The sequence below is a fragment of the Athene cunicularia genome, assembly GCF_003259725.1.
Source record: "Athene cunicularia isolate RWA chromosome 1 unlocalized genomic scaffold, athCun1 chr1_part2, whole genome shotgun sequence".
NCBI classification, from domain to species: domain Eukaryota; kingdom Metazoa; phylum Chordata; class Aves; order Strigiformes; family Strigidae; genus Athene; species Athene cunicularia.
The window spans coordinates 80,631,505-80,648,410 of record NW_020799092.1 but is presented as its reverse complement, the minus strand read 5'-3'; the positions used below and the strand labels follow the sequence as shown (position 1 = coordinate 80,648,410).

Here is a 16,906-nt window from a genome sequence, read left to right as displayed (position 1 = left end):
GGTGGGTGGGGTGGGGGTCTGCGTGTGTTTGTGCCGGGAGCCCTCTCGTGGCTGCTGCAATATTGTTTGCTCCAGCCTCGTGATTCCGTGTGGTGTTAATTTGCAGAACCAGCCTGGAGACGGTTTAAAGCGATGGGAGCAGATGCCAAGTGTTGAGCAGACTCCCTAAATCAGAGAGATTTCCTCCAACAGGGTCTCCCCACTTTGAGCTACCCCCTCTTTGCTATTCCTAGAAACATCCTTGCTAACGCTGTTCCTACCAGCCACCATGCCTGTAGCTGCAAACAAACATTCAGGGGATTTTTTCTGTTCACGTTTTAAGGCTGTTGGTAACCAGTCTCCTGAGTATTTTCAGAAAGAGAATTCCGTCCATCACACAGGAGCATGTCACTGTGCAAAGGTGTTAAGCCAGCACTGGATAAATACATTTTCTCTCTCTCCATCACTGGGGCTGGTGTCGGGGTAGGGTCTGGCAGCTGGGCTGGACTGGGCACTCACAGTTCCAGTGATGTTCAAACTGGAGGGTGCTGGGTTTGGTACATGGCAATGAAGCATGGTTTGGGCTCTCAGGAGAAAATGCATGCCCAGGAAGGCAGGGGAAAAAAAAAAAAAAAAAAAAAAAAAAAAGGGCTCAGACAACCACGCTGCAGCAACACCACAATTTATTGCTCATCAGCTGAGCTGTGGTAACTGCTGCTATCAGCCTGGATGCACCCTCCAACTTGGCTGAAAATGATATCGTGTGTCTTAGGGGGTATGGACCCATGTGCTCGTAAAGCAGTTCTAACCCCTGGCTATGGAAGAAACCTCTACTTTGCTACTGTCCTTCAGCTGAAGTGCAGTAACAAACCACTTCAGCTTTTCAAGAGGCACACCTTGAAGGAAGAGGTAAGGTGTGCCACCCTGCATCATGTTTCCTCTGGGACAGTCACCTTGGCTCAGCTGACCCACAAAGACTTATTAAATTACAATTTGCTCCTGTTGGTGAGTCCTTAAAAAGGAGAAAGTCCGCAAATTCCTGCTTAGACCCTAAACCCCTCTTCTTTAGGGGAGTCAAACTCTGCACTCCAGAGCTGAGCTCAGGACGGTGCATACCAGGGTCTAAAAGACTAACACTGTGCAGGGAAACCTGAGAGTCTGTGGACTATTCTGAGACATCTATAGAAGTAATAAGGAAGAGGTTATCAAGGGGCGTATCTTAAATTCACTGTCTGGGCTTTGCACTGTTCCTGGAGTATTACAAGTCTGATTTTAAAAAATATTGAGAATCATCAATTATTCAGTCAAACCCAACCCAAATAGTAGGACGGATGCTGTGGCTAGATGGATTCAGATTAGAAAGAGATTGTCCTCTCCCTACCCCCCCAGAAAAAAGGGTAATTAATTAACAAAACATTTGCCAAGGGCTCTGGGGGTTCCCACTTCCCTGTCTGTATGCAAAGGACAAGGTTGGCCACCAGTCTCCTGCCCAGGTCCCATGTCTGAGCAGTGGTATCCTCTAGAGATGTGGGGGGACCTGCCCCAGGACTCAGAGCACTGGATGAGAGATGTGCATCCCAGTCCCTTCCAGTCTATCACTTATCTCCACACTGGTCTACTGCCCAGAACTGCTGGGGAAGACATACATGGCTGACGTCCTGTTGTCCTTCCATCCCCTCCTCCAAGGACTTGAGAAGCTCCATGGGCTGACTTCCTTGCCGATCATCTTCTGGGTGTGGTGGGGACACAGCCAAGCTCTGCAGAGGGTGAGGGATAAGCAACAACACAGTCTCGCTGACTACCAGAGCAGGAGATGGACAACAAGACCCTTTTCCAAGCTCTGACAGTGATCCATGAAGGGATCCTTTTCCTTTCTCTAACTTAGCTTTTCACTGCAGTAAAATAGGGGCAAAACTCACAGAATTGCAATGTCTTGTCCTATCAACCTCTGAGAAATGTAACTGCTTTGTATCTATTAAATCAGCACAATTGAAAAAAACAATTAAAAGTCACTGAACAGGTATTTACATACACTGCTGAGAGAAATGTTTGTCCCTCTTGAGTCTCTCTCGTTCCTTCTTTCCTCAGGTGTTTTCTCCAAGGACTCAGGAGGGTTTCCTAAGGACTCGTACTCAGGTTCAGAACCACCAGCAGATAGACCCTGTGGAGACCAAAGAAAGTTACTGTTTTTTCTAAGTCAGGACATCATCCACAATACACTGCTTTATCAACACTGTCATTTATTCAATAGCATGCTCAGAGACAGCAGGACAAGGCTGGAGACCAAGGTGCCAAGACCTCTCTTGCACCTTATTTGGGAAGTGCCAACAAGGATGGGCTGGGGCAGATTGCAAGGATCCCCCATGGGTTGGAGGGTTGCTTGGACCTCCATTGATCTCTTAGGCTGGCCCAGATGAGCAGAGAGGTCCCCAACCCTTTCTGACAGAATGAGTTGGTCTCAAAAGCCCGACAGAGACAGATTTGGTGTCTCTGTACCCCAAAACCCACCATTGCTGCCTCCAGGGTTGCTGGCACACATTGTTTGTGTCTTTTGGTACAAATACATCTACTGGTGAACACTTCATCCCCTCTCAAGCCCCTAAAATGCTATCACCCAGATTGCAATGATCCAGAAAAGCAACAGGTCTCACCTGAGATCAGAGCAGGAGCCTGGAGCTGAGAGGGAATGAGCCTGTCTCACCCTGTCTAAGAACCTGAGCAACTGGGTCATCGCTGAACCAACCACTGAGGAAGAATGATCAGGAGCTGGCTCCAAACACCCCCACAGCTCTTGTGCTCCACTTGGAGACAACATTTCCTACCAGAGACCTACAAGGGTTTATGGAGAGTGAATCACTTCTTGGCTGTCATAAAAAGAGGATGAGAAAAGCCCCACCGCAGCTGCAGGCACTATTTCCTGGACTCTCTCTTATCAGGACTGTCTAGTACAGGCAAATTAAGATACTTGACTCCTCCAGCAGCTATGAGAGGTGACCTGGATACTGATGTTATTCCTGGAGGTGTGCTGTACAACACTGGAACTTGGTTCAGCATGGAGATTAAGCCTTAACATTGCTAATAAATTCCTAGTTCCTATAAACACAAACTGTCTGTTACTTGCAACTGCAAAGGATGCAGGTGACTGGATTCTCTCTAGCAATTAGCCTGGTTACTCAAGCAAATGAAGGCTGAGGAAGCATGGCAGGAACTCCTCTCCTGAGCAATCTCAATTCAATTTGACAGCAGGATTGGATCCACCCCTGATAGAGCAGGGGAGAAGCACCTAGATTACAGCCTCCGAGTGAGGAGAAGTGGCAGGGCAAGTTCAACAGATAATCAGAACTGCTGTGGCTTGAAACCAGCCCAACAGGTGTTGTATTTTTTGCTTAGAAGACAAGAATGAGTTGTGGCTGGGTAGAAAAGAAGGGAGAATGAGGATCAGCAGAAGGCATCACTGGAGCATGGACTGGGAGCTCACAGGCAGCTGGCACACATTTGATGTGCAATCTGTTAATATCATTGCTGCAGCAGACCAGATGGACAGGAGCGTAGATCTACACAAACACACTTCTGCTCTGTTGTTCATTTTCACCTTAAGGAGTCCTCCAGACACAGGCACCCTAAACTGAGCCTCCACCTCCAGGCTCTGTGCTTCTTCTGTCACCTCGGTGCTGGCCAGGGCATCATGAGAAGTATCAAACACCAGCAAATCCTGCAACATCCAAAAAAGTGGGTTAGTGTGGCGATGACAAACCTGAGCTCCCAGGATCCACACATGTGATGAGCTGGAACCTGATGGGTTATTTCTACCCGCTGCCCCATGCCTCCAGCATGCTCTGTCCCACCTGGTAGCATTTCCAAACCAGGATGGAGTCAGCAGTTCCCTGCTAGCCACCTCCAAGCCTTCCTTCCAAGCTAGTCCTGCCTCCCTGGGACCCCTCTTGCTTTTGAGGCTGCCCTTGGGATCACTTCTTGTGCTTTCAACTGCTTTGCTCCCCCTTCACACCCACCACTCCAACAATCCACAACCCTCAAAGGGCATAAGGAGGCTGATGGCTTTGGAGGATGGCTTCTAGCTACCTCCATCAACAACAAGGGTTGGCTGATTCCTTTATTTCTGCTGAAAAAAGAACGCTTTGCAAGCCCATCAGTTTAACCCAAAGATCCTCGTGCAAGCCATTAGCTGCTTCCAGCTTAACCATTTCTTACAGCGGCTGCAAGTCACTGTAACCTGCTTGACCCTGAAGCCTTCAATGATTCATTTCTGTCTCTCCCATTTCCTTCGAGGTCTGTCTGTCCCGTGAGGATGACAGATGACAATACTCACGCCATGCGTGGTGGCTTGCAGAGTTGCCTGCTTTCTCTGGGAGGTCTTGCTTGTCCTGGAGCCACCCAGCTGCTGCACCAGCCCATCCAGCCCATCCTGCAGGAGTGCGTTGGAGAGGTCCTTCAGCAGTGCCAGCTGCAACCAGTGGAGACCATTAAGGCAGTAGCCCAGAGCCACCCTCCTGTTCCTGACACACGACAGCACACGTGCAGCCACCCCAAAAAAACGACTGCTGCATTTCCATTGGAGCTCACACAGCACCTGGTGAAGCAATTGTGCCCCGACCAACAACAGATGATTTAAACACAGGTGGCTGCATTTTGGGCATCTAGGAGATCAATGGTGCTTATGTGGTGGCTCTCCTCATCATAAATAAAACTGCTACATTTGCCCAGATCAGTCAGTTCCTCACCTCTCTCAGTCACACTTCCAGAATTTTCAGAAAGGAGCTGAAGGTCATGAGCACAACTATAAGTACCTGCCTGGTAGATACTAAAAGCTGAGCCTCATTACACTTCCTGAGCTTGATGGCAACCTTGAGAGTGGAGAGGGAGGCCACCAGTCTAGCACTGCTGTCTTGCTGTTTTACCAATTATTAGGCCTAGCATAAAGGACACAGCCAGCATAAAGATGAACCAATAACCAGATTGTATTTGATACAAAAGGGTCAGTACACAGGTGAGCACTGGGGGTACAAACAAGTCAATTGGGTTATACATAATCAACATCAATCCCACTGACCCCAGCAACGACACCGCACAACCAACAACAGGCGTAATAAATGGTGACATGCAGTCTCCCATAGAAGGGACGGGAGACAACCGAGTCAACAAGCCAAACAATAAGACCAAGGAAGCCACGTACTGAATCTCTGCACAGCCCACGTTTACCAAAGCCAGACCTGCCTGGAGCCCAGTCCCAGGGAGGCGGGAGGTCCTTCCCCAACAGGGAACTCTGCACAGGGCACCCACCTCACACACAGACACTGCCCCTCCTGCCAGGGCTCCCAGCTGTTATCCCTCAGTGGACACCTGACCTTGGGTTACTTAATGCAGGACACCTGGGGCTCTTTACCTGATGGCTCTGTCTGCAAGGCCCCACCCTGGGGGGAAGCTTAAAGGGAAACTCACTCCCTTTGGGAAGGGCTGTGGGAATCACCCAGATGTCAGCCTTAATTTGGGGCTTGGGGTTGAAACCCCAGCATTTCACTTGCACAGTGATTATTCACTATTATTTGTGTCATGAGCTAAGGAACAACCCAAAATGGACTTTGGACTAAACAGGACAAAGAGCCCCAGAGGACTGTGGGGGTCTCCTCTTGATGGCTGTGCAGTCCCAGTGCTGAAGTACAAGCCAACCCAGGTGGTAGCACCAAGCTCTGAATGGGTATTTGCCACGTCTCAATGTTATATGGGCCTCAAAGCCACCATCCACCCCATAACATAAGCAGCAGAAAAGCTGTCCAGAAGTATTTAAATATATATGGTAAGCTGTAAAAGGAAACCTAACAGCCCTGCCTTTTTGTGAGTGCTAGTGCTGGACCTGGGGGAGCACACATTATCTCCATCAAAGCGTTACCTACCTTGATACCATTTGCTTCAAAAAGCCTCTCCAGATCCTGCAAAAGGAAAGAAGGGTCAGAACTTCTCCTCCTCTTTCCTCCAGCCCAGGAAGCTGGTCCTGTGAGTGGTTGATGGCTAAGCCTGGGGGCACACACTGGATTCCCTCTGCCATCCCCACCCCAGACAGAGAGGAAGGTGTTTACAACGTTAATATGCTCTGTAATTTTTATTTTACTTACCTTCATTTCCACTCCTTTGCCTGGTGGACCAGGTTCTCCCTTCAAATGAACAAGAACAACTCATTAATTAAGTCATTATCCCAATGAACAACAAGAAGAGGAGCTCTTGAGGAGGGGCAAGAGCCACATATCTGGCCCTTACTCTGCTATCAGCTTGCACTGTGACTCCAGACAAATCCCCGTCGGCTCAGAGAGGGAGTTTGCATCCCACCCTCCTCAATGGGCTCCTTCACTCCTCCATTGGACACAGCTGCTGGCTGCAATTCATAGGGCAGGCCTGGACCAGACCATCATCAAAGTGAGGCTTGGATCAGAGCTTTGCACCATCCCCTTCTCCATTTCTTGGCCATGCAGAGTGTGTCAAAAAGCAAAGGTTTTTGAGGCCCCTCAATGCCACCAATGCTGTCACTGCTGTGCAGAGGTAGCAGCAAGGAGGAGGATGGCCAAGGTGCCCCCATGGTTGGTGGTCCCTTCTGGAGGTGGCCATGGTGCTGGTGGCCCTCCCTACTGCCACATGTGGTCTGGGATAAGTATCTCCAACGGGTTGGACTCCCAACATCAAGTTGCATAGATGGGCTGTCCATCTCTCCTTGCCCAGAATGGTGACACTCTCCGGGTGAGTGATCCTGGGCCACCACCACAGATGAAACTACAGATGAGCTGCAACAGCTTGGGAGGTCCAGCGCTGAGCCGAGGAACGTCTGCTGAGGCGGGGACTGACCTGCCTCTCTGATGGGCTTCATTTCACTGAAATCTGGTTTCTGTATCGACAGATTCCGGTGGAATGAAGGGCGCCAGGAAGGCCCTGACAGCACTGCATCTTCACGGCAAGATGTGCTGGGTTGAAGGAGCCACAGTGTGGGCTGCACTGGCCAAACTGGGTATGTCTAAGGCACAGCCCATGCATGTTGCCTGGATAAGTCCTTGCCTTTGCAAAGACCCAGATCTCATACCAGTCAGGAGATCTACCCTGTTGATGCTGCCTTCTGCAGTATTTTCCTCTCCATTAGTTGAAGGAGTTGGTCCCACCTCTAAAGATCTCTGGATGTGTGTGGTATCAGAAGCCATTTCTTCTTCCATCCCTTTCTAATGTGCTCTTCAGCTTGCAGGTTGGAGGAAAGTAAGGAAACAACACTGAACATTCTAAAAATTTATCCCATCCAACTCCTGAACAGTATCTTTCGTGTATCTGTTTAATGGAGTTGTAGAACTACAGCATCACTGCAACCACAAGTTTATGAGACCATCTCAGAAACTCTGCTTTGAAAACCCAACCTTTTAGGGGGTCAGAAGAGATCTGAGATGGGTGATCTCCCCCTCTGGTCAGCCCAACATAATGGCATCGACACAAAGATGCCTCCATGCAGTCAGGACATACCTTTGGGCCTGGAGGACCTCTTTCACCTTTCAAGCCATCCTTCCCACGATCCCCCTGTAAGCCAGCAGAAACATGTAAGTTCTTTGTCCCCTCTAAAATTCTCAGGGGAAATGATGGTTTCATCATGCATTGTGGTATTTCTCATGTGCTGGCCCATGCTGGACCCAGACTAACATCATCTCTTCCAGATGGACTAGCCAGCCTTTCCTTGTAACTGTCTCACCGATTCACACAATTAGATTTGGAGCAACAATGCTCTTCACTTGAAACATGCTCCTTCTGCTTCAGAATTAAAGAAGGGCTCATGTCCCCGAGACCTTTTCTGTGTTTCTTTTTTCCCCTGCTACCCTATGAGGACTAATAACAATATTACATCTCCTTGCAATCAAAACTTTGCCTCTTATTTCCCCGCCATCACAGCTTGGCTGATGAAGCAACACCATTTCTTTAGTAAAGCCCGGGACTAGATGCTTTAAGTGGGGTTTGGGGAGATGACAGACGCACAGCGAAATTGCTTGCAGCTCTTGTTCTCCCACAGCCATCTGCTTTGCCTGTGACTCAGGACTCACGAGTTCTGCAGGTAAATCAGAGAAGTGGCAGGGCCGGACCAGCTCTGCCTGCAAAGAACCCATCTAGATATACACTCTGCACCTCTCTGAATGAGCCTTTTCTCCCAGCACAGCAAAATGTAGTAGAAATTGATGCTGGGGCTGGTCTGCCTCTTCCACGTCTGCCTCGTGTCCTTCCCTGTCCCGAGCTGCAAGGTTCACAAAATAAACAGCCAACTCACAAACCTTGTTAAAGTGAAGGAGGGAGAGAAGGCAACTAAATACATTTTTAATCTTATTGTGTGCTTTGATTACTCAAATTACTCCACTTCTGTTGCTGCACAGGGTTGGAGATGGTGCTGCATGTGGCACTGTGGTTTGCGTGCAGCCAAAGCTGCATTTCTTTGGCGTCTGCTTTGCTAAACAGACCATTGGAAGAGGGGTGGGAGCAGGTAAGGAGCTGCTCTGATACTGATCACGACTTGGGCATTACCAGTCTTGGGCCATTTGGGATCGGGGCTACGTGCTGAATCACGACCAACTCACTCAAGTTTGTTGAAGGGGGAGCACTGCCAAGAGCAAATGCTGCCACACTGTATGCAAGCTCCCAATTTATTACCAAATGTTTACACAGTTTCATCTCCACTTCTCCATCCTACTGACCTTCAGATTGTGTCTGTTTGCTGAACACACGCTCAGCAGGTGGTGTTCCAACCTGGTGCTTCTCCATGCTCACAACATGGTGTTCCATAGCGTTGCCTCATTTATCTACAATCATTCTTCTAACCTAAAGGTCAGTTTACATTTTTCCTAACCACCAATTCTTAATTCCCACAGGGCATCCCCCAGATAGGATTTAGGCAGATTGGCCTGAAGTCATGAGGGGTTCAGTAATATTTTCAGTGATCTTTTTTACAGGGCTGAAAAAACCCCCAGTGAATCTGTCTCTGCCATTTCCTATCGCCAGAATTTCCATCTGTGCTGGGTCCATGCTACTGTGATCCAAGTGCTGGCACTAAATAAAAGCTCTTCCAAACCTACCCACAAACAGAGTTGTTGCTATAACAAGGAGCTTCTGTAATAGCAATAGGCTCATTGGTCTGGACAAACTATAAGAGTTATTCCAGCATCCAAGTCATCCCCTTTCAGCAAAGCAGCCAACGATGCACTGTGTTTGGAGGACTTTCGTAGTTGGAGGTGGGAACAGCAGAATTTCCTTAAGGAACTTGGGAGTTTGGGGCTATGTCTGCAGACTTTGCCTTGTAATGAAGCTACAAAATACACAGCATGTGCAAAATAATCACGTATTCAGCTTCAATACACATCATCTTCAGCAAGGAGATCTTACCTTGTCGCCTTTCAGGGTGATGGTGTTCTCCAGAGAAGATACCTGAAAAAAAAAAAAAAAAAGGAAAAAAAACCTTGCTCACAAAGTGAAGGATGAAGTCTTTGATACAAGCTCTCACCTCCATGTGCCTTTTATCCCCATTAGCCCTTGTTTACGGGCTGAGCGCCAGATGCTTTCTCCCAAATCAGCCAGCAACCTGAACCTGTTCTGTTTGGACTCAAACCAACAGGGAGCTGGTGCAGCATCTTTGCTCTCCGAGAGATTCAGGGTGGTTGTGATGTTGGTGTTAGTACCTACATTTCCAGTGAAGTCCCTCTCCATGGGAACTGGGGTCACACACTTCCCTGCTGCTCAGGACATTGTGTTGGTCCCCCTTTGCCATGGGCATTTAATGGGTATTTGAGTAGCTGGTTGAGTAACTGCATGAGTGAGAACAAGCCTTCTGAACCCTAAGAGGACCTGGCTGAGTGATGGACTGAGATGGTTATGCATTAGCAGAGGAGGATCTTGCCATACTCTGAAACAACAAGGCTCTTGCTAGTTTAAAGGGAACAGGGGGTGCTTGGTATCCCCATGTCCCACACCCAAACACACCGGAGTTCCGAGTTCAAGTAGTGCAGAATACACAAGAGACAAGTGAACAGGAATCCCAGTAGATAACAAAAACTGAAAATGGGGCTGGGATCACAAAATGGGGTGGTTTCAAACAGCATTTTGGTACGGCTGGGGGTGGAGATCTGCAATATATGGAGAGAGGCATCACCAGCAGGCACTGACTCCTTGCTCTTGGCTTGTCCTGAGCTCTGAAGTCACTGGAAATCACTGGTTTGTACAGGAATGATACTGCTGAAGGTGGTTGGTACCATTTTGCCCAGTCTGAAGAAGCCTCTTACTCAGCTCCTACTAATACCTCACCCCTGGGTATGGAAGATAAAGTCTTGCACAGCTCTCCTGAGACACTGTGGCTCCTGGTTCTAGGGCAGAGGTTGCACTGGGCTGGCTTTGCTTCCATTGAAGCACAACAGGGTGGAAAAATGCCTCCTTGCACATTCATGTGCTGAAACACCTTCCTGATCACCTAAATAACCTCTCAAAATCTTTTCCAGCCTTGTTTTTGTTGAGACCGGGTTGAGTTGCTCACTCTTCATCTGACCCAAGTTGATGTTAGGCCTTTCATCCCAAGGAAAACTCCATGCAAAGGCACAGGAGAGTCCTGAGCACGAGTCATCCCATCTGCCTGAGCACCTTTCCTGGAAGGCATCCGTCTCTGTCTTGACTATAGAAGGAGCCCAGATGCCTTGATTACAGGCATCAGGTGGGTTCATAGCTGCTTTTAGTCTCTTCTGTGTCACAGTCGTCTTGCAGCATCAATAACAAGCCATTTGGGGTGGGATTCATGGGGTGGGAGCTAACTGCATTGTTTTGCACCATTGATAAGGCTAGGAGGAAAATCCACTCTACAACATGCACTATTAAAAGCAGTAAGTTCTGTCAATGTGTCCTCCACGGTATCCAGGATTCGTGATAAATGTCAACATACCCCGTGCCCTTGAACCATTGTGTAAATCAACATAAGTAGGTGTTACTCACAATGCTTCCAGGAGTCCCAGGCAGCCCAGGTTCACCCTATGAAGATACAACACCCCCATAGCCCCACCCCCCAAAAAAAATAGTAAGTGGTGAAATTCAACTTTTTAGCCCCCAAAACAGACTCTCTCTCATGCAAGGTTATAAATGGGAATGTGCAAACCTACAGATTCGCCCTTGTCTCCCTTCTCTCCAGTGATTCCCTAGGAGGTGGAGAGAAAGGCAGGATGAGAACAAGCTGTGGTAAGGGCTCTCAGCAGTCTCCACTCTCTTCCAGCTCAGCATCCCATGGACTAACAAGCCCATCTTTAAGCAGCTGAGCTAATGAAATCTGGATTTCAACATCTCTCCTGTGGAGGAGTTCTCTAATATTTAATAAGGGGTGAGAGATGATTAGCCTCTTCCTCAGTGGGTAGGCTCATTAGGGACTTTCCTCAAGTCAGCTGCTCAGTTTCATAAAGTTTGTAGAAGCACCATGTCTGGTTTTAGTGTTTTCCAAAGCTATTAGAGGGAGATCAGACAGACAGAGTGTAAGTGCATTGTTTTCCTTCCTTCCTCACCAGATTGAGAAAGCATTAAGCGTTTTGTTTCCACCAGTGTGGGGCTGGGGAAGTTTTACACACTCCAAACCTGCCAGTGCAGAATCCTGCTAATCCTGTACTCTAGCTAATCAAACAAAAAAGGAGAAACAGCCCTAATCCTCCCTTTGAAGAGGAGACCCCCTCCCCAGGAGAGAGAGCTTTCTATATGCCTCACAGGCTGTAAGACAGAAAAAAATACGGTTGTTTCTTTGACTAGTACTGCACTATCCCAAGTTCTCCCTCTCTCAACTGCTCCTTCAGGGATTGCCTTACATCCTTCCCAGGCTGTCCTGTATCGCCCTTTATCCCCTGCTCTCCAGGCCGGCCTGGGAGTCCAGGTGGTCCCTGCAAGAAATTATTAGGAGAAGCAATCAGAAATAGAGCATGTCCAGCAACTCAAAAGAGTAAAGCAAACAGCAAAAGAAACCTACCCCACCCTATGATTTTTCCCCCAGGAAAGAAATATTTGCACATGGACATTTCTAAGTGGGGAGTCTTGTTGGGATGGAGAAGGAAGTCTGCTCCTCCTGCCCAGACCAGGGGCGCTTGGGCAGCAGCAGAGCAGCCTCTCCTGAAGCCCCACCACTCCCCTGGGCAGAAAATTATTATAATTGCAATTATTACCCTGATTCCTCTCTCTCCTGGTTCTCCAGGGACACCAGCTTCTCCCTAAAAGAGAGAAGTAAGAGCTTTTAAAAGCTTGCTTCCATCAGGTTGAACCTTCATCGATGATAGTTATACTGCAGTTACACCTGGAGGACCCAGTTTAAAGGCAAACCAAGTCCACCTACCATTCCAGTGGCTCTAATGCTCTCCTCTTTGGCATTGTGTAATGCTTGGAAAGCCGGTAGCAAGGCAGTCAACTGTGGTCAACTGAGACGTCTTAAACTAGTGGTAGTGGTTTAGAACAGTCTCATAAATGAAATAAATAGGGCAGAAGAAGTAGGGTGACAGTACAATACTCATATTTAAGAGGAAAATTATGTTATTTCCACCAAACCTTGCTATTATTTGTGGCAAGCTGTTCTCTGCATCTCCTGCAGAGCATATAAAACAATCTCCCCAAACCCCAGAGTTTAGTTCTTTTTCGTCCTTTCTTTTTCAGCCTTTAGCTTTGGAAGATGAAACCAAAGCTAAAATAAGAGAAAGAAAAACCAAGGGCAAGATGAAGATGATTTTTCGTAGTCTCATCCAACCTAAGGACAAGTCAACAGGAAATAAAACGAACAGGGATCAGCTTCAAAACCAATCAAAGGGGGTGTTTCTCCAGCTGCTGCTTAACCAACCTGTGCAACGCCTTGCCCAGAGGGTTTGAGGGTGTTAAAGGTTCATGTGGGGTGACTAAATTTGTAGCAGCAAAATCTACCAAGAGCTATCAAACCCATAAGACATCACCTGTCACACAGGACATCCTACTTTTGCATGGTTCCCAGGACCTCCAGGGAAGTGGGTCACTCCTGGAGGTGAGACGGTGGGACGGGTAGACCTTCACCCTAACTCAGTGCAGCCCTTCTCCTACACCGCTGTCCCCCGAGCTCCAGCTGGGGGTGAGCCTGCCGTGTTTGGGAGATACGTAACTCTGGAAGGTGTAGGCACTGATTACCTTGGTCCCAGAGGTGCCTTTCTTCCCTGGTTCTCCCTACAACACAATGCGAAAGTGCTAGGTTACAATTCCACCTCTGACCCAAGTTTTTTACCCTAGTTTCCTACTCAGGTTAAGAGCTGTTATTCTGAAATCCCCGGCGACTCTGAAGTCAGGGGTGGTGGGCATCACCAGTGACTCTGAAGTGTTGGGCAGCAGTGCTTCAGGATCAGAAACACAGCTGCTTCTTTTTTCTCAAGACTTCCCTTGGTGATCCTATCCCACTTGGTATTCGGGGATCAAATCAGCCCTTTGAGCTGAAGAAAAGTCTTCACTGACTGTGGTTAGGAAAAGCTTTTCAGAAGCCATTTATGACGCTTTTAAGGGGCCTTGTTTGGTCATAAGAGGGAATTATTATGCCCTAAAACCAAAAGCAAGCCCTTCAGGGCTGTTGTGGCTGCACGTTGTGCTAGTTCACATCAGACAGAGATGACTCAATGACAAAAAGCCATGATGTTGAATAACACGTGAGAAATGATGCATCCAGACAGTGTAACACAAATACCATGGTGCCACACACTTGTTCCTCCCAGACCAAGGGTAAAGAGACTCAACCTCTAAACACAGCTTAAAGCACACCCTAACGTCCATCTGTAAAGGATGTACCTTCTCACTTGCAATGAAAGAGTGGACAGAGCAAACGAGAAGTTATATCCCTTGATGAGCCTAATTAGAGGTAGTTTGTCCGGTCTCGTTTGTTGACCATTGTGCTGAGATTGGTCTCTTCCCCAACCAGACTTGTAGAACATGCATGTTTCTGACTGGTACCATCTTGTCACTTGTTCCTACTTGTTACTGCAAGGCCATAACCCGGGGTTGTTAGCTTGGTACAGGGTGGCACACCAAGGGGTTCACCATGACTGGACTGTTAGCTTCTACTTACATCTTTACCTCTTAGTCCGGTCTTGCCTGGTTTCCCAGGTAATCCTGGTTCACCTTTCTCTCCCTTCAGACCTATATCTCCCTAAAGAAAACAAGACTGTTGTTACATTCCTCTTCTGCATTTCATAATCCTCACATTTTAGACATTGCGGGGTGGATTCAGACAGCGTGCCAGGCCCCATGGCTGTGCAATTGCTTCTACACTGCGGGCTGAAGCTTGGGCTCAGAGCATCTACCCTGTGCTAGGAAGGACTGTGCTCATGGTGTTTCCTTAGTGGGACAGGCTGAACAGCGTCCATGTCTAATGAGGTCCATCTCCATCCCATGAGCAGCCTTGGCCAACGCTGCAGGACAGACTCTTCCGAGGTTCTCCACTGCCAGGAAGCTTTGCAGCTCAAACAAGATGGCCCATTAGTGGAGACGCAGGAGATGGGTCCAGTCTTGAGAGAGTGGTGTAAACAGGGTCAGTTCTCCCTCCATGTTTTAACTTCTACTCCCATGTAAAATCAGTTGAGCTGTCATGGATGGGTACCTGTGCATCTGCTGTTTGAAGTTCGTACAACAGAAATCTTCCTCATCACTCAACCACCTCGCCATGCTTTGTCCCAACCCAAAAATACCTCTTGCTGCCTTCTCCACTTTGCAACTGCATTAACACATCTTGTTAACACAGCCTGTCTTGGATGCATCTCATTTATCTCTTTTGACATCCAATTTCTCCATGGCCATGAAGCTGATCTAGCCTAAATATTCTGCTCGTTGGGCTATCTATCATGCTGTATCATTTCCCAAATCCATAGCCTGAGGAGAAACGCTGTTTGAGAAATGTACACAGCAAGACAGATTCGCTGAAGAAACGCCACATTTGGGATGTTTTCCAGACCTCTCTGGACTGGTTTTCAATCCTTGCTAGGAGAAATCCTACAGGCTGGGATTTGCAGAATTCTTTAAGGCCTCATTTGTTGCATCTTTTAATTGTTTGTCTATGCATGTCTGCATACGGACACTCCAGCAAAGCAGGATTTGCTCAGATCTTTCAGCTTTTGAACACTCCCTATGTCTCAACACTAGCCCCATGGCAAAGATAAAATCCCACTGACTCCAGTTGCTTTGGGTGACACAGGCATCAGACACCGGTTTATGTGTTGCCATCACTGCAGAGACTCACCTTCTGACCTGGTTTGCCAGACAAACCTACGTTTCCCTGCAGAAATACAGACCATTAATCACACAACAAGAATGATACAGGTCGAACAATCTCAGGTGAGGGTCCTCTGATGTATCTAAAGGGTGTAAACATCACATTCAGTGCTGCAAAGCTGCTCTTTGATTGCAGGTATTAGCAGCGGAAACTGTAGTAAAATGCAAAGGAGGGAAAAGGGGGTTGTGTCCTACGAGAAGAGGGACGGCTGTAAGCACATGCTGTCTAGATACACGTCTTCCCCACTGTGAAACCTTTAATATTTTGATGACTAGCTTTGATAGAGGGGTGGGGACCTCAAAGCTGTTAGATTTTGCAAGCTTTTTTCTGGTTTAAAATGAAAGAGACTATTAATATCCTCTTAAGAGGGAACACTGAGGCATTAACCCAACCCTTACTATACATCAGTGAATTCACGTGGGAGCCACCAGAAGCTTGCACCTTCTTAGACACAAAAGTCAGCAAGATAAAGGTCAAGTTCACCTTCAGTACACAAAGCAATTGGAAATGGGGCTCCCTTGGCTTTGCTGATCACAGAATTACCAGCTGAGCATTGACCACCTGTGTTTTCTTCAGACTCAGAAGCAATCCTCTCTGCATTTTGGAGAGGCCCCCGCTTAACGCTGTCTTCCACAGACAGGTGTGAACTACCCCATCACACAAGACCACCGTGGGTTCACCAACCACAGGGTAACGTCCCAACTCTTTGTCACCATCCCACTATTAATTTGCTGGTGACAGGTTCTGTGGGTGAAGACCAGCAAACTCACATGCATGGAGGTGACAGATTTTGTCTCTGAACCTCCTGATTTGCCTCCTTAGGCCTCCCCTTTCCACATCCAGCACGTTGCCCCACTCACCCTGTCGCCTGGATCTCCCTTCAGCCCAGGCTGACCAGGAATGCCAAAACCTGGACTTCCCTGCAAAAATAAATGATGATGCGTGTCTCAGCGTAAAGCTTGGGGAGCTTTTCCTCTCTGCACCTCTACGTACAACAGAGACAGCTAGGGCCAAACCCTGTGCTAGTCCCATGTCCCAGATTCCCTCTTGATTTCATCACATCCCTCCTAACCACATTTGCTGCCACCTCTGAGAGATGCTGTCATGGAGACCCAACTTTCACTAGAGGGTTATTTGGTGAACCCAGCACATGCCTCAGTTTCCCCAGCCCAATCTTGCAGATCTTGGCTGCAATTCTTCCATCACTATGCACAAACTGTGGAGGCATGACCCTGCTCCTCTCATTATTTCACTCTCAGGAACATGTCCTGTGCCATGCTGTTAGCAGTCTCCATTCCACCACCACTTTGCAGCCCCCTCAAGGATCAACCTGCTTCCCATCCTTGTTGTAACTGCTGGGACTTAGTTGCCAAATGCTGTGTTTGGTGCCAGGCAAGATGCAGAGGGAGATACAGTGTCTTGCCAGAGCAGCTTCCAAGCTCAGCACATCAATCTCCACATCTGAAGCTAGCAAAAAAAGAGCAGACCCTAAGCATTTTCATCAACCATGGGAAGCTGGGTGAGCTGAGCATCCGTAACTCTGCATCTCTCTCTGACTCAGGAAGGAATTTGATCTGCTTCAGAGCTTCCTTTGTGGACACAAACAAAACTTTCTACCCTTAAAGGATGTGC

The 16,906-nt window shown here is 48.0% G+C and overlaps 1 protein-coding gene across 1 annotated transcript in view; it reads right to left on the bottom strand.

Annotated features, from left to right (window-relative positions):
• LOC113491400 (collagen alpha-1(VII) chain-like) overlaps positions 1–16,906 on the bottom strand; it is a 142,906-nt gene that overhangs the window by 53,016 nt on the left and 72,984 nt on the right. The window contains exons 44-59 of the mRNA XM_026868298.1: positions 16,135–16,194; positions 15,242–15,277; positions 14,075–14,155; positions 13,153–13,188; positions 12,174–12,218; positions 11,823–11,894; positions 11,136–11,171; positions 10,972–11,007; positions 9,382–9,423; positions 7,486–7,539; positions 6,108–6,146; positions 5,889–5,924; positions 4,307–4,441; positions 3,572–3,691; positions 2,012–2,140; positions 1,626–1,736 (exon numbers count right to left, since the gene is read on the bottom strand). Coding sequence (XP_026724099.1) covers positions 1,626–1,736; positions 2,012–2,140; positions 3,572–3,691; positions 4,307–4,441; positions 5,889–5,924; positions 6,108–6,146; positions 7,486–7,539; positions 9,382–9,423; positions 10,972–11,007; positions 11,136–11,171; positions 11,823–11,894; positions 12,174–12,218; positions 13,153–13,188; positions 14,075–14,155; positions 15,242–15,277; positions 16,135–16,194 — 1,068 coding nt within the window. The remainder of the gene's footprint in view (positions 1–1,625; positions 1,737–2,011; positions 2,141–3,571; positions 3,692–4,306; positions 4,442–5,888; positions 5,925–6,107; positions 6,147–7,485; positions 7,540–9,381; positions 9,424–10,971; positions 11,008–11,135; positions 11,172–11,822; positions 11,895–12,173; positions 12,219–13,152; positions 13,189–14,074; positions 14,156–15,241; positions 15,278–16,134; positions 16,195–16,906) is intronic.